Source organism: Astyanax mexicanus, chromosome 17 (genome assembly GCF_023375975.1).
Source record: "Astyanax mexicanus isolate ESR-SI-001 chromosome 17, AstMex3_surface, whole genome shotgun sequence".
Classification (NCBI taxonomy): Eukaryota; Metazoa; Chordata; class Actinopteri; order Characiformes; family Acestrorhamphidae; genus Astyanax; species Astyanax mexicanus.
Window position 1 is genome coordinate 21114746 of NC_064424.1, and position 27999 is coordinate 21142744.

The window sequence follows — 27999 nt, forward strand, 5'->3', positions numbered from 1 at the left end:
AAAGTAATCAGTAAAATGTATTATTTAAAGTAGTATATTTAATTATTTGTTTTATTATAGAGTCTGTGGCCCGTGACCAAATATATTTCTCCTTCTGGCCCCCAACAAAAAAAGTTTGGACACCCCTGCTATATACTATCTGTATGTTCTCAATGTACAGATATATATTTTACGCAGGCACATTGACAGGGTCCTCCGGAGTAGGTCCTCAACCATATGCCACGCCCCTTTCCTATGATACCACGCCCCCACGCAAGATCAGGGCCAAAAAAAAAGTCTGAAACCTGAAAACAACAGGCAAAACTTTTGACCCTAATTTAGCTCCATACTTCACCAGACCTATCCCCCATAGAAAATGAAAAGGGAGGCGATTAAATGTTCTTTACAACTCTATGAGGAACCTCTACAATACAGAGATGTTGCGATCCACATACATCACAAACAACTTCTGTAGGTGTAGCCCAATAAATATCACCAAGAGCATGTGCACTCCTGGCTTTCAGGTGCTGAACTGCAGAAAACTTCATGTAAAGAAGCATTTTATGAATAATGGGAAGGTCGGGTTAGACATTAATTGACAAGCAGGTAGGACCTATTGCATATTACTATTGCGTAGTACTTTTGTTGCACATGTTTCGATAAACTGGTTAGCTAATGTTCCAAAGCTTTAGGAAAATATTAAAATAATTTCTTAATTTAAAAACAATACAGAAAAAAAATGACTGATTCCAATGACAGGGCGAACATAACGTTATTTGTTGGCCATTAAAAGCAGAAGTGAACGAAAGCAAAGCCACCAGCAGCGAACATCCACTTTGAGCTATTTAAAGACAGCCAGGCAACTGCTGCACTCCACAGCAGCAGAAAAGAGCAGCTCTTGAGAGGTAGAAGCATGCATGTATTCATGATTACAGCTCTGGCCTACTTACAAATGAATGCACAGAGATTCCTGCTAACTCCATGCCCAACTCACTCCCTCTCTCAGGAACATGGTAGTTTGTGGAAGTGCAGAGCACAGGGAAAGATAACACAGAGTGGTATTGTTTGTGCTTTAGACTGTGCTGATTATATTAGCTCTATAAAGGTTTTTTTGGAGAAAGGCTGGTGGGTGTGGACTGATCGCTGTCCAGGGTGCTGAAAACGCTTTTCCATTTCAGGTGGGCATTAGTTCATTAAACTGTGGCTGCAGGGCAGGGCAAGACGACTTTACAAAATTCACCATGACTGTGATGACATCCAGCTCCAGAGGAAAAACCTATCAGACGCTGGAAACTGTTTAAACCCCAACGGACCCCCTGAGCAACTGATCAAAGTCTGTGAAATCATATAGCAAGTCGAAGGAGTGGGCCAGTGGTTCCTAATGCAAGAGTACAAATATACAAATATAATACAATTTCATAAGAAAATTAGTCTTAGTCTTAGGTAGGGCTGAAACTATTGATTATTTTGAGAGTTTTTTTTTTCTTTCAATTAATCGATTAGTCAATTAAACAATTATTTCTGACATGCCCTCCACTGTGTGAGCAAAGAAAGAGAGATAGAGGCTGCCTGGGAATCCACTCTCTCTACTTACTTTGTAGTTTTAAAATGACAAACAGATAAATGTGAAATTTAAATGCCCTTAAATGGTCAGAAGCCATTTAAGTCTTTTACTTTATTACAATTACAATAGAATAATTAGTAGACTTTCTGAGTCAACAAATTCTTATGATCGAAAAATGTATTTTGTCAACTTATCGTTGCAGCTCTAGTGTTACAGCAAAATTAGGGTATTAGAGAATTTTTTTTTTATTTAATTTTTTTCCCCATTTTCTCCCCAATTTTGCTCAGCCAATTACCCAACCCACTTATTAGGACTCCCCTATCACTATTAATGCCCCAACACACCAGGAGGGTGAAGACTAACACATGCCTTACCAAGAAGCACCACAGCGTGCTCAGAGGAAAGTGCAGTGACTAGTTTCAGATACATCAGCTCACATATGCCCTGTGCTGATCAACATCATCCTTTTAGTGATGTGGGGAGAGAGCGCCATCTACCCACCCGGAGGGAGCAGGGCCAATTTTGCTTCCTCTTAGCACCGGCAGCTGATTGCAAAGCTGCATGAGCGGGGGTTCGAACCTGCGACCTCCCACTCGTAGTGACAGCGCTTTAGACCGCTGGACTAACTAATAAGCTAAACTAATAAGCATTGGAATATTTGGTTACATACTTGATAGTTGAGCAGCCAACATTGACTATTCTACGCTATGAAAGGATACTGAAGTTAACATACAAACAGTGCCCTCCAATAGTATTGAAACAGTGAGGTCAATCCCATTATTTTAGCTGTAGACTGAAAACATTTGAATTTGACATTGAAAATTGACATTGACATTTCAGCTTTTATTTCCATTATTTATCTTTTAACATCAAACCCAAATGTTTTCAGTCTACAGCAGAAATAAAGGGATCTGCCTCACTGTTCCAATACTTTTGGAAGACTTTTTGGATTGTATCTTAGGTCTTGTGTATAGAGGTGTTGTTGAGAGTACATTAATTAACACAGCATCCATTCATCTTATTATCTGCTTATACCATACCAATATAATACCAACATATCCCAGGCCAAATTATTTTTTTTGTTAAACATGGAGCTGTTCAGAAACATCCAATAAGGTAGAGATGCTTGAAATCTATGTTTTCTGCATTTTGTGTATTATGTAAACAGGGAAAACAGGGCTTTTAAAAAACACAGACGTCACAATGCAATTTCTGCCTGAATCTCAACTACCTTTTTACTCCCTATACAGTTAACTTCATTGTCATATTTGGTCGAGCAAAAACTGTACTATTACCAATATATCATGCTTTATCCAGATTTAGAAACTATATTTTCCTGATTCGCATTGTAAACTACTTAGGCAGTAGTGCGTCATTTGGGATTAAACCTCTTAAACTCTTAAGTTTTCTTCCTTCTTTGTGGGGTTTTGATGTCTCTCTTAATGAGATACTATAACACAGTACTAGTGTACTAATGCAAGCACTTTCGTCTTTGTGTAGATACACAAATAAAAAAATAATAAAGTGAGAGAAAACTGCATTTTATATTTTAAAGTAGCTGGATATGTGTAGGTGTTTCCAGAATTGTTACAACACTGTTGGGGTTAGGGGTAAGAGAAATCATATATTAATCAGATAGTTTGGAGACATGTTTGAATTATTTCTCACCTTAAAAATGTTTAGCTTGGATGCTATAGCATTGCAACATCAAGATAGGATTTTTTTCATTAGATGCTATTAAAAAATAAAAAAATCCATTGTGTTCCAAGAGTGTTTCAAGAGTACTTTGGTGAAATGTAACATTTTAGAAAATCTTGTTTATTTTTATTCTACAATTATTACAGAAATCAGTGTAAAAAGCTTGTGGTTTGACTTGTAGTAAAAATGATTTGCTGGAGGAAGGAACTGATGCAATTCTTTCTCTAAACCAGAACTCTTAATTTGGGAGAAGTTCCACCTTTTCCAAAGGCAATATACTGCTTATGACTCTCTGACATATGTGTCTTCTGTTGCTCCACCCCCATCCGAAACAGAGATTCTGATTGGTTCTGAGTTTACTTCAACCTCCCCTCCCCCCACCCGCCCTCATGAAAAAAAACCTATAAACTTCTATAGTGTAAATTACACTGAATTATACTTCCCGACTGAAGCAACACATACCTAATTTGACATTACACAGGGGCATGACAATATACAAAAAAACTAAAAACCTCTCCACAATGTTGGCTTTAATCTTATTTAAGCTTATTTTAACTACTGACAACATTTCTTCCAAACTGCCAATAACAAAATTATATGTATTTTATATTTATATAATGTCTAGCTTTTAGCAATGACAGCTGCTCAACGAAACAAAAAGCAATGTTTCCAAACTTCTAATGATGATCAAGTTAATAATCAGATTTATTAGCACAGCACTGATAATTTAACTGTGAAAAACATGTAGAAATCACTATTTGAATAATACAATTCATTCTGTTTTATATTCTACTCTAATCAACCACAGTTAATAGCGGAGAACTATAGTCGCTGATCGTTCACACGCGTACTGCTTTAAGATGATGTAATTCTTTATAAGCCATTATGCTTTTTCTACCCCCCCCCACACCCCCTCCCCCCCCCACCCCCCTCCCCCCCCCCCATCCTCCACAAACCGCTGAGGAAACATCAGCTGAGCCTTTTCTTTTTTTTTTTTTTTTCAGGCACCACCCTGATCGGGAAGAGAGTCGGTGCGCAGTCTCGAGCTGCTCCCCTGCTCTTCTCCTCCTCTTCCTCCTCCCCTTCCTCTTCTTCCTCCTTTTCCTCCACCGGGCGCGCGCATCCACCGGACCAAAATCAGCATACTCCTCTTTTTTCAGAGGCAAAGAGGTAAAAAAAAAAACAACAACAACAAAAACCGGGATGCAATCCAGGACAACCGGGATTAAAATCTAGGACTGATACGGTTCGCAGAATCCGCGCGCGGTGCTGGACCACACGGACGGTCCCTGATAAAGAAGAAAGAAGTGCGCGCGCGCTGTTTCTCTCTTTGAAGTTACAACCGGGACTATCATATTTTTTATACCTTCAAACCGCATCCACGCGCCGGCTTTCTTTCCGTTTTCCGTGCTCAGAAGTTGGATGCGCGTTAACGGGTTCAACTTCAGTTGAAGTTGGAAGTCGGTGGACTTACAGAAGCACTGCTGCTTTTTTTCTTTTGGAAGAGGAATAGACTATACATATTTTGACCGGCTTCTATATGAGAAGGAGTGTGTTATTTCTATTTGAGACCATCCATCAGTTCATCCCTCTATCTATCAATCCACTGAAGCTCCGCTTTACATAAGAAGAAGAGAAGCCCCCTCCCTCCCAACTGGAGGTGGGCTAGCCTACAGTTTTACCAGTTTTACGCACGGATATATTTATCAGCGTTATGTTTATTTAATTTTTTAACCGCTTTCCATAAGGGATCCTATTTTGGAGGTTTGGACTGCATGGCGCATTCCACCCAAACTCATCACTCCAGGGCGTTCAGGTCTGTGAATGCTTTCTGCTTTTATTTTGTTTGTCTGTTTGATTAATCGCAATCAAATCGATTTGGAGAAGCCGGAGAAGACTCGCGCTTGCACGGGATACTATACTGCGCGAAAGAGCGGTACTGTACGGGTTCTGTACACTGTTTTTGTGCAGATGTACCTTCCTCAGAGGTACAGAATGATCCTTCAGCTTCGAGAGGTGGCAAAAGGGGCACCACCCCAGTGACCCTAGTTTATTTTATTTTATTTATTTATATTTCTACCATTTTTGTTTTTTTTTTGGCTTGGGAGAAACTTTTTTGTTTTTTGGGTTGTTGTTTTTTTCGGCTCCACCAACAACAGATACATATAGGTGGATCTGCCAGCCTGCAAGCATCATCTTCATCATCCTCATCTCATCACATCACATCGCATCAGATCTGCCTCTCCCCATGACCGAAACCATGGCTCTGAGTGGGAACTGCAGGACTCAGCCCACGGCCAATAAAGACCAGGGGTCCGTCCAGAACAGCTTCCCAGACGTGATTGAGCTCAACGTCGGGGGGCAGGTGTACTACACCCGCCACTCCACCCTGACCAGCCACCCAGCTTCCTTCCTGGGCAAGCTGTTCTCCACCAAAAGTAACGCGTCCAACGACCTCGCCCGGGACCCCAAGGGCCGCTACTTCATTGACCGGGACGGTTTTTTGTTCCGCTATGTTCTGGACTACCTCAGGGACCGTCAGGTGGTTCTGCCCGACCACTTTCCCGAGAAGGGCCGCCTGAGGAAGGAGGCCGAATACTTCCAGCTTCCCGACCTGGTCAAACTGCTGACGCCCGAGGAGCCCAAGCCCAGCCCAGAGGAGTACTTGCACAGCGACTACGAGGACGGCTCTCAGGGCAGCGATCAGCGCGCTTGCCCGCCGCCCTCGTTAGTACCAGCGGACCGGCGGAGCGGCTTCATCACGGTCGGCTACCGGGGATCGTGTACGGCTGGACGGGAGAGCCAGACGGACGCGCGCTTCAGGCGCGTTCCGCGGATCATGATCTGCGGCAGGATCGCCCTGGCCAAGGAGGTCTTCGGGGAGACCCTGAACGAGAGCAGGGACCCGGACCGGACCCCTGAGCGCTACACGTCCCGCTTCTACCTGAAGTTCAAGCACCTGGAGCGCTCCTTCGACATGCTCTCCGAGTGCGGCTTCCAGATGGTGGCGTGCAACTCCTCCGTCACCGCCTCCTTCGTTAATCAGCACACGGACGACAAAGTGTGGTCGAGTTACACGGAGTACGTCTTTTACCGTAAGTCCTAACGAGCGCGCGCTCGAGCTGATGATGATTTAAATGCTGCACCTTAAAATTTCACTTCTGCACGAGCTGCTTTACACAGTACTAATAAAACCACACACACTGACGCCAGTAGATCCCCCAGTCGCCAGTAGAGGGCGCGCTTGCTTAGTTTGTAGCCAGAGTCTCGTGGCTTGTGGGTGGATGATTTTTTTTCTTTTCTATATTATTTGGACAAAAAAGATAAAAAATAAAAATTAAGTCTTACAGTAGGCACATGCAAAAAAAGTATCAACCACCAGATTGTACCCCTACCCTTAACATACACCACCCCCCCCCCTTCCAAAAAATAAAGGGGGAACCATGAAAAATGATTCTATACATATTTTAGGAGTTTTTAGGAGAGTACAACTACCTTGGTGTACTTGTACCAGTAAGCTATTAGTCTTGAAAGATAGTGCTGATACTTGTAGTGCTACAGATTGCATTGATTACCAGTTCTTGGAGAACTGGAGAACAGTTTTCAAGGAGAAAATAAGGAGTTTTTTGCTACAAAAAAAAAAAAAAAGATTTTAGGGTGTGGCCAAAATGCATAGGTAGTTTTTAAATATGCAGTATGAAATGTAGATACATGTAGATAAACATATCAAAGTTTATTTTCACTTTGAATGATTTGGTTTCAGAGTGTGGTTACAATGAACGCTGATTTCCCACAGTAATGCAAAATACATAGGGAAGAGCTACTTGCATCTGAAATAAAATGCAAATAGTTCTGGAATTGTGCATCTGGAAGAGATAGTGGTGGTGGTAAATGGTAGTCCACCTCCTAATTGGCTGGGGCACAGATTATAGCATGTGTTAAACATCATTTTCTTAATTTTTGACAAGATCAAAATAAAGTCTCACAGTATGCACATGCAAAAATATGTAGCAAGCACCAGATATTAGGTTAAACCCTCCACCAAACACACGCCCACCTTCCAAAAAAAAAATAAAAATAAAAACAGAACCAGGATAGAGTAATAAAATATTTACTCCTTAACCCTAGACTGTGTTGTACGTGCGGGCTGCTAGCCTTGGCCCTTACTGCTACTGTTTTTGCTCACTAGAAAGCTCCATGCTAGTAAATAAAATAATAAATTATGCTACTACTTAATTACTTAATTAAGTAATAAAGATAAGGGTTAACAAGAAAAAAAAATAATGGTTCCACTTTAAACAATCAAATTGAATTATGATTTTTTGTATTTTATAAACAATCACAGCCCTAATTACAAGAAGGGTTGTTGGAGAAACAAAAGTTTATAGACAACTTATTACACAACACACACTATTACTTGTGAAAAACACACACAAACACACACAAACACACACACAAACAAACAAACACAATGACACATGTGTAAGTAGAGTTAACAAGACAAGATTTTAGAGTTTGCCCAAACTGTGTAGGTAATAGTTAACCAATATTAAAATAACTCCAAGCTCAAACAAGAGTTGTCAAAGTTAAGTATAGCTAAATATCAACAAGGCAAACTTCAGTTGGTTTGTTTTTCCACAACGCAATGCGAAATTGAGTAGGAGGAGCTACTCGCATCTGAAAAAAAAAATCTTGGTTTGTTTGCAGCCTCGTAAGTGTCTGAGATATGTTGCAACCACCAGATAGTAAAGTCCTCTACTGTGTTGTATCATTAATGAACAGCATAACCTAAACATCCCTAAAAGTCTTACAGAGGACACATACACCATATTTAACTTTTTTCCAACAATATTTTTATCCTGGCCTATTTGGAACTGCATAATGCCGGTCGACACATGATCTCACATCCGCTTGCTATGATAGTGGTATACTGTTTCAGATCAATAGTGGGCTAATTTTATAAGGCAGTGTTTCTCATCCTGCCAGGCACATTCATTACCTTCCCTTCTCTCAACACACCCGATTCAAGTAATCTGATAACTAATCATTCCTTTCAGAGGGTGTGAAAAAAGAAGGAAAACCACTTAAATGTGCAGAGCAAGGTGCCTCCAGGACCAGGATTGAGAAACAGTTCTGTATGGACACTGAAACACATTTTAAACATCAACAAAAGACAGTAAGTCTTACTGTGGGAACATACGCCATATTTAACATCTTCTATATATATTATAATATTTTTGGTGCTTTGGAATATTGATCTTTTTCTTTCATTCTTACAACAAATACAGAAACCTTGTGGGGGTTGCAGGTGTTTTTGCCTTGAAAGTCTCTCATGGAAACCATTTTTGCTCAGTCTCTTTCTTATTATTGAATCATTAACTCTGATCTGATGTTCTTTTGTGGCCTCCTGGATGAGTTGTCCATGCCCTTTTGGAGTAAGTTTGACAGGCCAGTCACTTCTCGGAAGGTTCGCCAGTGTCCCATATTTTCTTCATTTGTGAATAATAGCTTTCAGTGTGGTTCAATGGAGTTCCAAAGCTTTAGAAATGACTTTGTAACCTTTTACAGACTGATAGATGACCAATGACTTTGTTTTCTCATCTGTTTTTGAATTTCTTTGGATCGGGGCATAACTTGTTGCTTTTTGAGATCTTTTATCCTACTTTATGTTGTCAGACAGACAGATTTTATTGTAATGATTTCTTGCTATACATGTCTAGAAAAATGAGAAATAAATAAGAAAGTAATGGTGGATAGCAACTATGTCCCAAAGCCTTGCATTTCTTAGCCACTATGTCATAGAAGGCTGTTTCAAAGTGAAGGACCCTTTCTATACAGTCAAGAAATGCAGCAGGTGTTTGAAACTATTTCAGGGACGCAGCTGATGTATCCTTTCAGGGCCTCATGTACCCAGAAACTGCACATCCAGAGCTTTTTACATTTTTTATAATCCCATGAAGAGCTTCCACAAGTTTTAGTGTCCTGGTGACATTAACACAAAGCTTAGTTAGCCTGTTCCATATGTGTAACCAGAAACACACACTGATAAACATGTCCTATTATTACAAAGTACATAATCTATACTAATCTAAGACAACTTCACCTCTTCAACCATGAAATATTACTATGGTGAGCTGCTGCTATGGTACTGTTATAGTAACTACGTCTTATACTTTAAACCTGACTTAATTACAGACTAGTCTAAGCAAAGCCTCTAGAAGATTTTTCCCAGCTGCCCTATCAGTCCACTGTCACATCAGTTTAATACGGACATAAATTCTTGCATGCTCACAGCCATTCTGAACACAGTCTGATGTCCAAGTGTTGCCACTGCCAACATTTGTATTTTACATAAAGCTTGTGTAACTGGCAACACAAAACTACCCCCCCCCCCTCCCTTCCTGTCTTCTTCATCTCAGTCAGCCATCTCAGTGAAGTGGCGAAGGATGATGGCTTTGGTAATGGCTCTCATAATATTTTATAGCGCAACAAAGCACCCCCCTCTAATGCATTGCTTGGCCCCAGCACAAGGTAAAATGGAGGAAGCTCATAATGGGGCCTAAAGTGGTCCCATTAAAGAAATTACTGCTGTCATCCTCCAGAGGGTTTGTACGTTTTATATGATGAGGCTTGTTCCATTGTAGTAGCAGTTATTACCTCACAAGCACTTTAGAGTAACATAAGCAGCATCATTTGCAAATCTGGATGCTGGACCACCTCTTGTGACTTGTAAAAGTCCAAATATTATGTTTTTCTTCTTGTCTTGGTGTTCAGATCAAATCAACTGTGTTCAACAGTAATACAAGTTTTAGTCTTTTTTTGAACAATTATTCTTGATTGTTCAACATTTTGGGCTGTTCACACTGATTTAGTTTTTTTGTTTGAACCATATCTGACATTGGTTTTGCGTAGCCTACATCAGGGGTGTCCAAACTTTTCTTGTTGAGGGCCAGGAAGAGAAATATATGTGCAATCACGGGCCACAGACTATGTTATAAAACAAATAAGGAAATGTATCACTTTTAATAATACATTTTATTGTATTATTACTTATAATAATACATATTTCTTGTAGATCTTAATCTATTCATTTCATAATGTTTTTTTTGCATATTCTAGAGCTTTCTCTGCTTTAAAGGCACTGTAATAAAGTAAGTGGTGGTATGATGTGTCTAATGCACTACTGCATATACATAAAAATTGATCCAACTGATTTATGATCCATGGGGGCTAAAGGATTTTAAGAGGTAAATTTTAGGGCTAAGATTTAAGAAACCTCTTTAAACTACAAATCCTCTATCCTCTACATCCAGCTTCTAGCTAACTAGTTAAGCTAGCTAAAAGAATGTTCCTTCATTATAGCTGACAGTAAGTCCTGCAATTCTAGTCTACAAGTCACAATGACTAGTCAGAAAGCTGCAGTTTATTAAGCACACAGTGGGTTTGATCTGTTTGTTTTGATTCAGAGACGAGTCTCTTTAACAAGCTATCAAAAACAATCTCATTACAGTTTACATGGTTAGTCTACAGTTAGTTACCTTTCTTTTAGAAAAATCGCCGTATATCCAGATATGTTTTAGCATTAGCTTGCTGCACCCCCTGCCAAAACTCAAAAAATCCTCCACATCCAGGGGTTTCCCTACTCTCCTCCATGCTCCGCAAAACCAGCGAGCTTATTGGCTGTTTCTCCTGAAAGGCGGAACTTTATCCCTGAACTGGCTCCATGATTGGGGCTAAAAGATTTCTCATTAAAACAGCGCTCAGTGACCTGTCTCCTTATTATTAGTGTAGCTGAAATGAGCGAAACAATTCGCTCTTGGCGGCGACCCTGTTCTGCGATATAATTTTTGGGGGGGACAAATCCACCTGTTTTTGAAACCCCCCACCCCCCGGTTCCTACACCAATGGATATTATACACCTACTGCATCTAGAAATAGTGCAAAACATTTCTGTTCACTGAGCAACACTATAAAAATCTGTGCAAACAGTCAATTCTAGTGACCCTGCCATGCCTCCCATTCATTATTTATCACACCTAAGTTTTTCAAGATTTATTAGTATGGTGCATCATGGCCTCGGGCCTGCTCCATCTCTAACCTTGAGCACAGTGTGCTCCTCAACAAAGTGCTGAAGAAAGTTTGCAGCAGTTTGTTGGAGCTGCTGAAGTGCTGCCTGACCCCCTCTGTGCCGTGAGCTCTGCTGCCAGGCTGCCGCTCTTGCGTTTGCCCCTGGCAGGGGGGCACCAGTTGCTTTTTCAAGGCTTCGCTGCTTTGTTGCTGCTCGGTTGCGGTGGCTGCTCAGGGTGCATTCCCCCGCAGGCAAATTTATTTACGCATGGTTAGAGTGACTGACAATCAATCACCGCCCGTGACGGGCCGAGGACTTTGTCGCCGCGTCTGGAGCCGCTGCCCTCGAGCACGCCATTTACTCCTTCCAAGGTAGGATAACCTTTTCCTAACCTTTGGAAAACAATCCCACCCTCTTTCTGCCCTCCTGGCCTTGGTGTCAGTGTCGGCTTAATCTGCGGAACAGGGAGACGGTATCTTTTAAAGATCTCAGACCCTCCACCACTGCATACAGGAGGATATATATGTGTGTGTATAGTCTGTACTGATATTAGTTATTTCATGCTGGCTGAGCTTTTATATATTTTTTATTTATTTTATGGTTGAATATTCCAAGTGTTCTTTAAATATCTTGTTTTTGATCACCGCTGGTCATTATTTTCATTTTAACTTTAATTATTAAAAAAAAAAAAATTAAACACATGGGTCAAAAATTAGCTGCATTCATTTTCAATAATAATTCATGTATGGAAGTGATGTATAATTATCAAACAAAAGTAATTAAGGAATAGCGCTTGGTGGATGAAACTCTATGGTTAAAGGGTGTGTGAACATGAATAGAAGTAAATGAAAAGAAGTGCAGAGGGATAAAAAAAAGTGCCAAAAGATGAACGCAGGTCAGCAGGGCTGTGGATTAGAGCTGAGTACAAGACGTTTAGTGGCTGTTGGGACACAAAAATGAAAGTTAATAGGGGGACAGAAGGATGAAAAAAGTGCAAATAGATGAGTGCGGGTCAGTATGACCATGGCTTATGGATCGAAAGCCCATCCTGACTGACAAACATGTAATTTGGTAGCTTTCAGACAAACTGGTGACTGGAATTGGTTAGGGGGGAAAGTAAATTGGAGTCTATCTCAGCTTGTCCAGAAATGCATGTGTAAAATGCATATTTTAGATGTGGTTGAAAGCTTGATTTACAATGAATACAACTGATGTTTGGGAGCAAGAAATAACAGTTCTCAATTAACACGTCTTTTGCTTTCAGTCACAGTTCTGTATACTGTATATCAGCTTGTCCAGAACTGCATGTGTAAAGTGTGTCCTTTAAGGCTGTCTTAAAGCATAAATTATCATCCAAGCATGAACGTTATCATCCAAGCTTGGCATAGTCAGTCAAGTATATGCCAGTGTTCCATTGTATCTGCTGAAGCAGTCACACTCAGATTTGGACCCTACAGTGATCTGGTGATTTTACATCGTATCCACACAAGGATCTACCTTAGTATTCATAACCACACCAACACCAGCACCAAAGAGAAAAGGGGGCATAGCATGGCAGGGGCTTGGGGAGCGTGTAGCGTGACAGGGACAGGGTGGTTAAAAAAAGACGGGACGGACAGCGCTGTGTGGTCCTGTTTAAACTAATTTGCCCGGTGAGGAGATGAGCCATGACAGCTCGGATGCTCCTCTTGTTAGGTGCAGCTGCTCCCCAGTTCAGTCCATCAGGGGACCTGCCACTGAATCCAGCATCTGCATTATTAACTACCAGACAGAGAACGAGAGAAGAGGGCATTGCCTGTAGTTGGGAAATGGAGGGAATATCAGGCCTATCAGTTCATTTGCTTTGTAAGGTCATCTTCATTTGCTTTAACTGACAGTGTTGTTGGTTTAACGAAAGCTTGCACGTCGGTATCGGTCTTTGTGTTGGACCATTCTGGCTATTTTTGTTAACACATCCTTTTTTTTTAACCTGGAAAAAGATGATATGGAAAGAGAGTCTGGTTGGTTTGGTTTGCATACGCCATATTTCACGCTCACGGTCAGATGAATGACGACTAAATGACGACTTGAACGTAAGAAAGTGCGTTTCCCCCACGGCATTTTCAGTTCAGGCGTACGTATGTTTTTTGTACGTATGTATTGTGTTTTTGTCATTGGGCGACACTAAGAGGCGATGCATTGAAATTGAAACAACTATTAAGATTAGACCCATTACGCACACAGTGTAGTAAGCCATTAATGGGTAAAATAAAGTACATTAATCAGACAATTAAACAGTAAATTAATCAGACAATTTCATTGGCTTACTGAAATAATTGTTCAACGTGTTTCCACTTAGCCTAGATTATATTAATATGCATAAAATGTTGAGCTGGAGTTGTTGGAGATGGCAGCGTTGGCATTATTGGAAAACATACAGCAGCTTCTTCCTGTATTTACTGTACTTTCTTGCTTACTTGCTTTCTTAATATGCAGAGACAACATGCTGACAATTGACGTTTTGAGTAGCATAAGAAACTGAACAGAAGGAAACACAGATTAGTTGTGCAGCTGAATGGTTGGAATATGGTATGACAAAATGATAAACAACAAAAAAAGAATGTTCTGGATTTGAGCTTAAGGATCTGCTATGAGGGAGTAAATGCAATTAGGTGGCTGTTGGCTATTGCCTTTAATAAAAGGGATGAAAAAATGACAAATAGGAAAGTGCAGGTAAATATGGCTGTGAATTAAAGCTTGAGAGTTGCTGCTGATTAAATGCTAAATTGCTCTGAAATATGCATTAATCTGGAACACAGAGTCTTTTTTTCTGTATTTACTTTCTTGATCCCACATTAATAAGCAGAGATAACATGCTGACAGAGTTTGTTTTGATGCATTTTGTTGCAATTGCAGTTTTTCGTGTGTGAAACCAAACCAAGAAGGAAACTCGTTGGCTGATTCTGACTAGAAAAACAAACTAGAGGTGTAAAAAAATACTCTAAAAGAGGGAGTATGTGTTAGCATAATAAAATCTGAATTAGCTAATCTAATGCAATTAAAGATGAACAGAACCAGTAGAGTGTAAAACGATGAGGTTTTACTCTGTTAAAAGCTATAAAAAAGTGTATTTCCTGAATGAAAAACAGGTATTCTAGGAGGTTTCTGTGGTGTTGCTAGCTTGTCATTGTGGTCTTGTTAAATTGTTGATAGTTGGTTGAGTTGATTGATATGGCATTAAGGGTAGTTTCTATAGTGTTGATAGGTGGTTGCTGTGGTGTCTCAGAGGGTTGCAATTCTGTTCGTATGTGGTTGCTATGGATTCAGAGGTGGTTACTATGGTGTTTCGAAGTATATGTCTGTATGCCACTCTACCTTAATGCTTGATTTAGTCCTCCAGATGGACGTATGTTTCCGGATGATAGTAGGCAGCACATGATTGGCTGACGCCTCTTCCATGTGTTTTGATTAAGTGCAGATTGTGTGAAGAATGTTATTGAGTGTCTAGAAAGCTGCTATAAATCTTAAAGGCAGTTTACAGGAGGTAAAAGATGGTGGAATTAAATATAAACACACATTTAGACTTAAACAAACTAAAAAGTCCCAGAGAAACTCTGCTAAGCTAGCCCTATCCTTGAAAATATAAGAATGTGATATTTTTTACTTAATAATAGATTTTTTTAAACTAGTCCCTGGACTGAGAAGCTTTTAGTTTCTCTATCTGTTACACTGTACTGAATCTCTATACTGAAAGTATTTATTTTGTCCCCACATCAAAACAAGACATGTCTAGCATCTGTAGCACTGCAGACACTTTTAATTGGACAATGTCATTCTTTGAAAAGTGACCATATGCTCCAGCTATATATAGAGAAATGCAGCTGCAAAGTGGAGTAAGGCATGAAAAAGACAGATAGAGATAGAGAGGACAAGAAAGATGAAGGGGAGACAGAGAGAGAGAAAGTGGAGAACCAAAAATACCATGACAGAATGTCTTTAAAGAAAATAAATGGACAGGGCTGCTGTCCACAGAGGTGTCCTCTGACTACAGTTAAGATATATCACAAGGACTGCAAGAATCTTGACAGAGACTAGAAGTGTCGAACTGGGTCATTTCCAGGCTACAGTTCTAAACAGCTCTGGAAAAAATAATAAGAGACCACTTAAAAATGATGAGTTTCTTTGATTTTAACAAATTGAAAACCTCTGGAATATAATCAAGAAGAAGATGGATAATCAAAAACCATCAAACCAAGCTGAACTGCTTGAATTTTTGCAGCAGGTGTGGTGTAAAGTTATCCAAAAGCAGTGTGTAAGACTGGTGGAGGAGAACATGCCAAGATGCATGAAAACTGTGATTAAAAACCAGGGTTATTTCACCAAATACTGATTTCTGAACTCTTAAAGCTTTATGAATATGAACTTGTTTTCTTTGCATTATTTAAGGTCTGAAAGCTCTGCATCTTTTTTTTTTTTTTTTTCAGCCATTTCTCATTTTCTGCAAATAAATACTCTAAATAACAATATTTTTATTTGGAATTTGGGAGAAATGTTGTTTGTAGTTTATAGAATAAAACAACAATGTTCATTTTACTCAAACATATACCTATAAATAGCAAAATCAGAGAAACTGATTCAGAAACTCAGGTAGTATCTTAATTTTTTCCAGAGTTGTATTTGCCATTTCATATAAAGAGCCCTGTAATGAAGGTCAGTCAGTAAAAAAAATCAAATATTAGAAGTATGTTTGAAAAATCATAGCATTTTTTTTTTTTTACATTTTTAATCACTATAAATATTTTTAATTGTTGCACAGCATGGTAAGAAGCCAGTGCACCCCATTCATCCTCACACTGTACCTCTGCACCATCCTCAGGATGTATGCTGTAAAATAAATGTATATTACACACATAAAATACATGGAATATGGATTACATGTGGATGCTATTTGTTTTATAACAGGCTGAAAAGATTTTGATGAATTTTATTCACATTGTATTTTTTTTGCATGCATACTTTAGGACTCTAAATATTTAAATTTTGTGGTTGAACTTGGTGATTGTTTTGAAGTTTTGAACGAGTTTTGCTTTTCCTGTAACGCTGCCGTTTTAAGGATTTTTGTGGAATGACTTCGTTAAAAAGACATTAGGGAGGAACTTTCATGCAGGCAAAGCTGAATTAAATGCACAGCTAAACATTCATGAATTAAACATTGCCATGAATTACAATATTAAAATGTTAAGTTATTGAAAAGCCCTCAAACCCTTTTTCATAGAGACGCAGTCACTCCAAGATATTGAATATAATTTGCCACTCACTTTAAATATCTTAAATTATCCACTAGAATAATAAAACTCTGTAATAACCATTGTTATAGCAACATTTAAAACCTATTTCCTAAAACAGGAGACAAGTATATTTTTAATATCAAAAAGTATAGAGGATATTTCCATTATATTCTAATATTTAATTATGAGAAAAACAAACACATTCTAATAGTAGGGTTTTTTTATATAGAAGAAATGTATTCCTTTGACAGGACTATGGGTGGACCTTATGTGGGGTGTTATCTGTTTAAAGATTGCTCCCTTCTAAAAATGGGATATTTCAGAAATTATGTAAAATTCAAATGATCACATGATATTACGGCTTCAAGCTCTGACCTCATGAGATCACAGCTTTAAAGTCTCATCTGTTTAATGGAGAGTTGCACCATAAAACAGTACAACAGCTGATACATTTGACAAGTTTTGCATACCTGACAAGAATATAAAAAAATTGCAATAAAGCTGAAGCAGAATTCTGTAGAGTTTATAGTATCTATGAAATAGAAAGGTCATTCCTAAAACATACCCCTGCTGTTCGGCTGCAGAAAGCTGTGTAACTCCACCCATCCCCATAGGTTTCAATGGCAAAACAGACAACTTTCAATCACGTTTGTTTCCAATATACTGTAATTCTACCTACATTATTTAAATGCAGCAGCTAGTGTAACCTCTGCTTATATTGTCAATTTTTTTTAGATCCCCACAGAATTCGGTGTTTAAAACGTTATTCAGCTCTATTCAAAAAAGGTGTGGTTATTGTAAAAGGGCTGGTTATGGGCGGGACCAATAACAGACCGTCAGCTCCGCTCCGCCCCGCTCTGCAGCCTGTGGCCGCGAGGCAGCACTCAGGGGCGGGGTTATTTAAATGAGTAGGCTGTCTCAACTGTCTTTCTCCCTCCTCTGGACTCTACTGCGCAGACTCGGGTTTCGGGATCGCCAACATGGCGGAAGATTTTGGATTCATTTTCATTGAATGAATGGGCATAAACTGTGAAAAATGGAGATGGGAAAACCTGAGCCACATGACCAGGAGCCAAATTATGACGGCTAGACGACTAGGTCAGATGGTCTCAGAGGATAGATCCTACCAAGTATAGTTCAGGGAAGGACAACATGGGCACCCTAGGCTCATTCGTGTGATTAATGTGTGTAGTAGTACAACTGAAACACCGATTCTGGAGTTCCCAGACAGGGGGCAGGGGGTCACGACAGGGGGTTATATGTTACAAGATCTTTCATAAAAAGAAAACCAAAATAAGGCTGCACAGATACAATAAAACAGGTTTATTGACAAAAGGCGCATTACAAGGGTTGAGAACGTACCATAAACTAGTGACAGTGTGAGGGTCATACACAAGCAAGGAGGTATCAGAGGGCAGGCAAGGATCAGGGTAAAAAAAAAAAAAAATACACAAAATGGAAATAACAGGCAAGGAAAACAAATGCATTGTAAAGTGGATAAACCAACAATACTCAGCAAAGGATGAGCTGAACTGCACCCCTTAAATAAGGCCTAACACAGGCGTTTAGAATTCCGGTGATATACTTCCTGGTGGTGCCGTGTGCAGTGTCATGTGATCGTGACAATCAGTGCGTGGTGCATACTGGGTATCGTAGTCTGGAGACTACAGGTAGATCGCAAGTAGAGTTGAGTGTGTAAGACAGGAGCACTTACAGTTCCAGGTATGACACTATGCTTAATTATGTGGATGATATTTAAGCAATAGAACACGAGAGGGAGTGTGTTATCACGAATAACATCACGGCTGTGATTCGGTCGTAGATCATTACAGCCGAGATCTTATTCGTGATAACACACGACCTCGAGTGTTCTATTGCTTTTACACAACATTATTTTTTTTTTTTACGAAATGAATAAACAAAATAAATCAAAGAACTTTAAGAAATTAAGAATGAATATGCTTTACGAAAGTTAGCTTGAAAGCAAAATTGGAAATAAGCGAAGATGGTAACGTTAGGACCGTAAAATAACGCTAATACTCTCATCTTCTGCTTTGTGGAGTCTTCAGGTGAACGCTTTTTTTGAGCAATTCTGCTTGTTTTGCTGGGTGGTGTTGGTTTTAGCTAGCCGGCTGGACTGTGGTTAGGTTAGCGTAGCTTGCTTTAGCTCAGCATTAACTTAGCTTAGCCTAGCCTGGCTGGTTACCACTCCGGCTCTCAGACGGCAGTAGCAGAGCGATTTTCTTTCCCTTTTTTCCACAAAAGACGAGCCAGCGCTGCGGGCGAGCGTGCCGCGGCTGAGCGCTAGCCTGTGCTAATGGTTATGTAAAACTGTACTGTGTGTATACGCCGTTACTCGGCAACGCGCCAGTGGAGTGATACAAGCTTAGTGTGAGAAGGCCGTGATTTTATCACATATATCAACACGGCTAGAACACTTCTCAACCAATCAGATTGTGAGGTTGGAACTAACTGTTGTATAAAGGATATATATTACACTGCAATAGTATTGATTCATTTCATCGGCATCGTTCAAAATTTAAAAAGTGACTGTACATTTGTACTTTTATACTTCATTTGAGTTTGGTGGTTGAATTTAATGGTTTAGGCATTAGACATTAAGACAAAAACTTTCAAGATGAATGGACCAATAGGGATAATCTGACTTGGAACAGAATCTTTATGACATTGACTAACATTGAAAGTTAAGAAGTTTTTTTTTTTTTTACGGTAAAGTTTCAGTTTTAAGAACTAATGCAATGGCATGTGCAAGAGACAAAATCCAGACAAACCAAGTCTCCCTGAAGCTGCGGGAGTCTCCCGCATTTCGGTAGTGGCTCCCTGATGCCCGCGAGTCACATATAATCTCCCGGAATTCAGAACGAGCGCCCCAAGAGTGCACTGCACACAAATGTGCACACAGGCGACAGACTTTTTTTCTCTAATCGCGTGTGGGAAGGAGAGAGAGAAAACAGAGAGGGTTCTGATTGGCCTGTTCTGTGCAAAGAGTCTGTGAGACAGCCAATCAGTTTTTAGTGTGGGCGGGCAGTGTTTTCCCCCCTCCCGGACGGGATTTGTTCAGTGAGTGAGGGAAAGCAGATCATGGCTTTCTCCCTGAAATCAACTTTTGCAACTTGGGATGTCTGAAAATCAAACAGAAAAAAAGTGAATAGTTCCAATCTGAGCTTCTCACCCCATGCCCTGCATTCTCACTTTTCACACTTCCAGACTAAGAGTTGCTAACATGTCCAGATATACAACCTGCTAGATATTTATTAGGGACTTGCAAGGCATCAGCAGTCATTTAACAGATCTGTCTTTAACCTGAAGCTTTTGTCTGTAACCTCCAAAAAACAGTAGCTAACCTGAAAATCTGGGTTAACATTGTGTAGTGAAAACACTACTTTCTCTGGAAGCTCTGGAAGGGCTTGTTAATTAGCTGATTCACTGAACCAGGTCTATTGGGAGCAGAGTAAACATTAATATATGCAGGGCAGGGGGTCCTTCAGGACCTGGGTTGGCAACCACTGGCCTAATAAAAGGATGTAGTAAGACTGGTTTGCTTTAATATACGTAAAAAACACACAATGTATTTCTTGTGTTTGCAGGTTTAGTTTTGCAGTATTTTTTATCCCAAATCAGTTCTGGGTCTTTGCTTTAACTACAGTATTCAGAGCAGCATCTAGCAACCCCCTTCTCTGCACACTTTCAGAGTTGCAGGGGTGTGTTAATGCAGGCAGTCCTCCAAAATGTGCAGGGGGATTGAAAAACTCTGCCCTAAGAGCACAATTACCAGATATTATTGCCCATCCTGTTGCACTGGAGAGTGAGGAGAGTCCTCAGAGGGTAAATAAAAGACTTTAGTCAGAGTCTGCAGAGTGGGACTATTTTACAATGGAATAGAACATTGTAAATTATGTTGTTTAGACTTGTATACGTTGTGAGGTGCTATCTTGTGAATGATGCTGACTATTTCTTAGGTTGTGTAGGCGATTACAGTTGCTCGATTTACAGGGTCACGTGTACTGGGAATACGTTTAATACAAGACATTACCACCCACAGTGGGCAGATTTCATAGGATATATGTTGTCACCAAAAAAAATCATAATAACAATAGTAATTATAATAATGACATATTAAAAATAAAAATATGTAAAGCATGTTAACAGATATAAGCAATAAACAAAAGTAACATATTTGTTCGAGAAAAAGATGAATTTGTGCACAAGTGTGTGTATAAACTGTGTATTACGATAGCCGCATGCACAGTGGAGCTGGTGGAGAAGCTGCTTGTGCTTTTCATGTGAAGACTGAAAATGGAAAATAAACAAGTTTTCATACTTATTTTTTAAACATGAAAATGTATCATAAAGTTTATCATATCCCACTACTAATTTCATAATGGATCAATGGAGTTCTGGGAAGTCAAACTTAGTAAAAGTGTCCATTCGCTTTTGCATAAATCAGAATTTGGAGTCCTATAAGTCCAGCAAATCAAACTTGTATCAGTTAACATCATTAAATTCTTGAAGTAGCCTCTCTATACTATTAATGGTATATATATTACCTGGTATTACTGTAGCATATTGGAGTAATGGAAAGTCAAACTTATGAAAAGTGTCCATTTGGTTTTGCATAAACCAGAATTTCTATAAAAAGTCCTATAAAAGCAGCAACTCCAACTGTTATCAAATTCCACCATAAAATCCTTAAAGAACCCTTTCCATATTTTCAATAATGTAAGTAACAAATGGTATGAAATTATGATATTTCTGGAGCCTGCACTCACACTGCGTTTAAACAATCCGTGCCCGAACACGCTTCCATCATCAATCACTGCTTGGTAGGCTTTCTGATGTTGTGCTGAATTCAGCACTCCCACCCTGAAAAGCACCCTCTCTCAGGAGCCCGTCCTCTTAATATAAGCGGAGATAATCTGCTTTAACTTACTTACAAAAAGTCACAGTTGTCCCAGTCACGGTTACATACATTGCGACCTAGCGCGCGCTTCCCAGAGGTGGTGCTTTTCCTGGCTGGGGTGCTGAATTCGACACAACAACGCCATGTTTTTGTACAGGACCGTCACGTCATTGACATCATTTTGTTCCGTGCTTGGAAAAAAAGAGCATGGCTGGTGCTGACACTGATAGTGCTGTACTGAAGTCTTGCTTGTGCAGTTCATGCTTTGATGGATAAAAGCTCATTTGGACGAACATGTAAAACCTACACAGTATTTTGCAGCTGGTTTTAATGTTACGGCTAATTAGTTCAGGTGCCCCGCTGTGTTGAGAGGTTTCTGACTGGGAAGCAATTTTCCACACCCACATTTCACCCAAATTACTACTAAATTGGTCTCAGATCAGAGGTTCCGTCCTGATTCTACCACCCACAGTGAACGACGGATCAATATTTCAAATAAACTGCAGACTTCTGACAGCAACGGGAGCATAAATTATAAAACAAAGCTCATTTAAACAGGTGAAGTAAATCAATATATACGTATATATGTATGTATATATATACATATATACAGTGAGTCCAAGAAGTATTTGATCCCTTGCTGATTTTCTTCGTTGGCCCACTAATAAAGACATGATCATTCTATACTTTTAATGGTAGATGTATTCTTACATGGAGAGACAGAATATTAAAAAGAAAATCCAGAAAATAAATCTAAGCAATATATATTAATTGATTTGTATTTCATGGAGTGAAATAAGTATTTGATCCCTTAGTATTCATTAGCAGTTCTGGCTTTTACAGACCAGTTAGACACTCCCAATCAACTTGTTACCTGACCTGAAGCCACCTGTTCTCACTAATCACTTGTGTGAAAAACACCTGTCCACAGAATCAGACAGATCACACAGATTTCAAGTCTCCAACATGGGTAAAACCAAAGAGCTGTCACAGGACCTCAGAGTCAGAATTGTTGACCTTCACAAAGCTGGAATGGGCTACAAAAAGATTAGTAAGGTGTTGGATGTGAAAGTAACAACTATTGGTGCAATTATCAGAAAGTTTAAAGAGTATAACATGACAATCAACAGACCTCGGCCCGGTGCTCCAAAGAAGATTTCGCCTCGAGGGGTGGCAACGATGCTGAGAACGGTCAGAAATCGTCCTGCAACCACTCGGCAGGAGTTAGCAAATGACCTGAAGGCAGCTGGGACCACAGTTTGCAAGGAAACAATTGGCAACACTTTGCGCAACAATGGATTCACATCCTGCAGTGCCCGAAAGGTACCCCTGCTGAAGAGAGCACATGTGGAGGCGCGCCTCAAGTATGCCAATGATCATTTGAAAGATGAACCAAGTTATTGGGAGAAGGTTTTGTGGTCAGACGAGACCAAAATTGAACTTTTTGGCCTCAACTCCACCCGCCATGTGTGGAGGAAGAAAAATGCTGCCTATGACCCCAAGAACACTGTGCCCACCGTCAAGCATGGAAGTGGAAGCATAATGTTTTGGGGGTGTTTCTCTGCCAAGGGTACAGGGCTACTTCACCGCATCACTGGGAAGATGGATGGAGCCATGTACCGCACAATCCTGAGGGACAACCTCCTCCCCTCTGCCAGGGATCTGAAAATGGGCCGTGGTTGGGTCTTCCAACATGATAACGACCCTAAACATACAGCAAAGGCAACAAAGGATTGGCTCAAGAAAAATCACATTAAGGTCATGGAGTGGCCCAGCCAGTCGCCAGACCTCAATCCGATCGAAAATCTATGGAGGGAGCTGAAGGTCAGAGTTGCCAAGCGACAGCCCACCAACCTTCATGATTTAGAGAGGATCTGCAAAGAAGAGTGGGCCAAAATTCCCCCTGGTGTGTGTGCTAAACTTGTGGTTAACTACAACAAACGTCTCACCGCTGTGCTTGCAAACAAAGGCTTTGCCACTAAGTATTGAGTGTGTTTGGCAAGAGGGATCAAATACTTATTTTCCTCATTGAAATACAAATTAATTAAAATATATTCTTTAAAATTATATTCTGGATTTTTGTCTTGATATTCTGTCTCTCCATGTTAGAATATATCTACCATTAAAAGTGCACAAGGATAGTGTCTTTATTAGTGGGCAAACAAAGAAAATCAGCAAGGGATCAAATACTTCTTGGACTCACTGTATATATATATATATATATATATATATATATATGTATATATATATACACACACACACATTCTGACGTCTAAGCAGAAACACTTGCGTCACTCATACCTGATCCCAGCGAACGCCAGCAGGATTCCTGCGCTAAATACTTTAGCACTGTGTGAATAAAAACTCCTAATCTCTCTTTGATAAAGACTTGCAGTGAGCTCCCGCCGTTATTCTTATAGATTCACAAGCCCGATGAGGCAGAATACACTGTTTCTAAAGCGGGATCGCATCCAAGAAGGAGTGGCTTTGAAGCGCGGAACACATAAATAGAAATCATATCGCTTCTCTGTAGTGAGTCACTGGAGTCCATGCAATGCTTTTTTCCGCCGGCTCTGATGCTGTGAGTTCAAGCAGTGTGTATGTTGGATCCGTTTAACATTTTGCTCCAGGCCAAGATACATCCAAGCAGGCTCTTAAAAGAATGGAGATGCCATAAGAGTTCTTCAGTGATGCTCATAAAAGATTCGTTTTTGGTTTATTACAGAATCTTTCAGTTCAGTGGATACAATTTTTTGAATACAGTTTTTGAAGGAATGATAGACTGAAATTATTAGATAAATGTCTGAAAATCTTCTGTAGAAGGGTTTTTCAACTTGTAGGCTCACATATAAACTGACTGTCTGTATCATAGACTGTGTATAGCTGGACAGAGCGTCGTCTCTTAAAAGTGAAGCCACCACAGGTCGGACGCCCCCTGCTGTTCGGTTGCAGAAAGCTGTGTAACCCCACCCATCCCCATAGGTTTCAATGGCAAAACAGACAACTTTCAATCACGTTTTTTTTTATCCAATATGCTGTAATTCTACCTCCATTATTTAAATGCAACAGCTAGTGTACCCTCTGCTTATATGGTCAATTTTTTATATCCTTATTCAGCTCTATTTAAAAAGGTGTGGTTATTGGAAAAGGGCTGGGTTACACCTAGCCGGGGTGGGACCAGTGACTGTATGGGTGGGACAATAGACTGTGTATAGCTCTGTGGAGGCAGCCCTCAGGGGCGGGGTTATTTAAATGAGTAGGCTCTCTCACCACAGTCTTTCTCCCTCCTCTGGTCTCTACTGCACAGACTCGGGTTTCAGGATCTCCAACATGGCGGAAGATTTTGGCTTCATTTTCTTTGAATGAATGGGAACGGCGACAAGGCGTTTACAGTCTCTAGTCTGTATGATGACTTTTGACACGTCCTGACCTGCAGAATATGCACTCTGGTGCAAAGTGCCTTCTTCCTTAACTATGGGCCCTATTTTAGCAATTTATAGCACATCAGTCAATTGCACATTGGGCAGCTTGATTCAAAGTGTTCAGGGTCTTTGGTATCATGAAGGCACAAAAAATACATCTTGTGCAGCGTTTGTATCTTAACAGCGGTGCTTTTTTGCACGTCTCAGCTGAGGATAGTGACCTGCGCATTCATGCTGTAAAGGTGCACCAGCAGCTCATTTAAGGGAACAGTAATGTTATTTTATTCTTTATTCTGTTTATTGTTGAGGTAAAAGCTGTGGCGTGCAGTTAATTTAGTGCGTACCCCTTCTGCAACAACTGGACAACAGGTTTTCTACTCTGGTATGTTATATCCCTTCTGCTGTTGTTTGTCCCTGTTGATATATTTGTCTTACTATCCCTTTGTCTATCCCTTTATTATTTAATAAGGTCACGTTTTATCTGCATCAGCGTGTGTCTGAGTCCTGTCCAGCCATGACACTTAGTGTAATACATCTATATTCAGATTTACTGAAATAAGTAAATTTTCAATGATATTAAATTTTTTTTGAGATGCACCTGTACTATTGTGTGTCATGATTACCCAGGACTCAGACAAATGCAGACGTAAATAAAAGTATTTATTAGAAAAAGGAGCAGTACAGAGAGTAGTCGGGCAAAACAGGGTATATACCAAAAAACAGATGCATACAGAGAAAACCATACCTGTCAGGTGCGGGTGCAGGGAGGACGCGGAGGCGGACGCAAATGCAAACAAAATGGGATTTATTAACGAAAAACAAATACAAAATACACAGGGAACTACCGAAAACAGGACTGAGGAAACTGGGGAAAACATGGAGCACTGACAGACAATAAACGTACAAGGATCGACACCGGGGAAATGGAACACGGACCTTAAATAGAGGTGCACACACACAGGAAACAAGAAACACCTGGGACGAAGGGGCGGAGCTACAAATGAACACAGGTGAGTGGAAAAACACTGGGAATGAAACACAGACCTGAGAATAACACAGACATGAGAAGCAGACAGACAAAAGACCTGACAGAACCCCCCCTTTAACGCGCAACTCCCGGGGCGCGTAAAAACAGATCCCCAGGAGCCGGGCAAGAGGGGGTGGAAAACACAACAGGATACCAAACAAGACTAAGACTGAGCACAGACGAGAGGAGACTGGCCAAAGGACGGGACAGGAAACTGAAACACAGACTGGACCCTAGACAACAAAGGGGACTGGACTGGAGATCGAACAGGGGACTGGACTAAGGATGTGAACGGACATTGGACGTTAGACTGAACACTAGACACAAATGGAGACTGGATATTGGGCAGGACAGGGGACGGGAAATGAGACTGAACAGGGGACTGGACAGTGGGCATAAACGGAGACTGGACATTGGGCTGGACAGGGGATACAGACTGGGACTGGAATGGAGACTGGGGAGGTGGGAAAAGTAGAGACCGGACAGGGGACAAGAACTGAGACGGGACAGAGGGCTGTACATCGGGCAGGGATGCAGACAGGGCAGGGGACATGAACAAAGACTGGACAGGGGACGGAGACTGGACGAAAGACTGGACAGGGGGTTGGACTGGACTGGACTGTGGACGAGAGAACCGGGACAAATACACTTACAGGGACAGAAACTAGCACAGTGACGGGGACAGGAACAGAAAAACCTAAGGGGACAGGAACATGAATGAACACAGATACGGGGACCAGGACAGGGAGAGACAGGGGGACCAAAAACATAGGAGGGTGCCCAGGACCAGCAAAAGTCTGTGGGGACAGCCTGGGCACAGTACTGGGGGCAAAGTCAGGAGGCCTTGCTGGCCTAGGGACACGGGGCCTAGGGCCAAACATTGTTCTTGGAGCAGGTACAGGAACAGGAGCGGCGGGCACCGCTGGCACTGGAGCTGAAGCAGTGGGTACCACGTGGGTGGCAGGCACTGCAGACACAGGAGCGGCGGGCACCGCTGGCAGTGGAGCTGAAGCAGTGGGTACCACGTGGGTGGCAGGCACTGCAGACACAGGAGCGGCGGGCACCGCTGGCACAGAGTCAGAGGCGGCCGGAGCCGCGGGCACAGAGTCAGAGGCGGACGGAGCCGCGGGCACAGAGTCAGAGGCGGCCGGAGCCCAGGGAACAGGGTCAGAGGCGTCCGGAGCCGCGGGCAGCGCTGATACAGAGGCGGCCGGAGCCACGGGCAGCGCTGATACAGCTGGCGAAGACGCCGATTCAGCGGGAGCTGAGAGTGTGGCTGCCGCCAAGATCCGGCCTGGAACCGCAGATTCAGCAGTGGGCGAGGCTGTAAAAACCGGACCGGAGCTTGCTTCTGGAGCAGGAGTCGCAGACCTGGAATCCGGCCGGGCTGGAGAGCTGGAAGCAGGTGGGGCTTGAGAGCTGGAAGCAGGTGGGGCTTGAGAGCGCGGTGGAGCTAGCAGGCTAGCTAGCTTAGCCGGAGCTTCAGAGAGCGGCGCTGCCGCCGGCGCTTTCTCGGGGGGCGGCGCGGCCACCGCTGAAGTCTCGGGGAGCGGATGAGCCGCGGGGGTCTCGGAGCGCGGAGCCTCAGCCGCGAGCTTCTCGGAGTGCGGATGAGCCGCGGGGGTCTCGGAGCGCGGAGCCTCAGCCGCGAGCTTCTCGGAGTGCGGATGAGCTGCGGGGGTCTCGGAGCGTGGAGCCTCAGCCGCAAGCTTCTCGGAGCGCGGATGAGCCGCGGGGGTCTCGGAGCGCGGAGCCTCAGCCGCAAGCTTCTCGGAGCACGGATGAGCCGCGGGGGTCTCGGAGCGCGGAGCCTCAGCCGCAAGATTCTCGGAGAGCGGATGAGCCGCGGGGGTCTCGGAGCGCGGAGCCTCAGCCGCGAGCTTCTCGGAGCGCGGATGAGCCGCGGGGGTCTCGGAGCGCGGAGCCTCCGCCGCGATATACTCGGAGCGCGGCGTCTCGGCCGCGGGATTCTCGGAGCGCGGCGTCTCGGCCGCGGGATTCTCGGAGCGCGGATGAGCCACGGGAGTCACAGAGCGTGGCGTCCCATCTGCTG

The 27999-nt window shown here is 41.8% G+C and overlaps 1 protein-coding gene across 2 annotated transcripts in view; it reads left to right on the forward strand.

Moving 5' to 3' along the window:
• Positions 1–4306: 4306 nt before the first annotated feature.
• Positions 4307–27999, forward strand: part of kctd16b (potassium channel tetramerization domain containing 16b) — a 129738-nt gene continuing 106045 nt past the window's right edge. For both annotated transcript variants that reach the window (XR_007424976.1, XM_007247016.4), the window contains exon 1: positions 4307–6336. Coding sequence is in view for 1 of the 2 variants with exons in the window: in XM_007247016.4 (XP_007247078.1) it covers positions 5490–6336 (847 nt within the window). In the remaining variant the exon portion in view is untranslated. The remainder of the gene's footprint in view (positions 6337–27999) is intronic.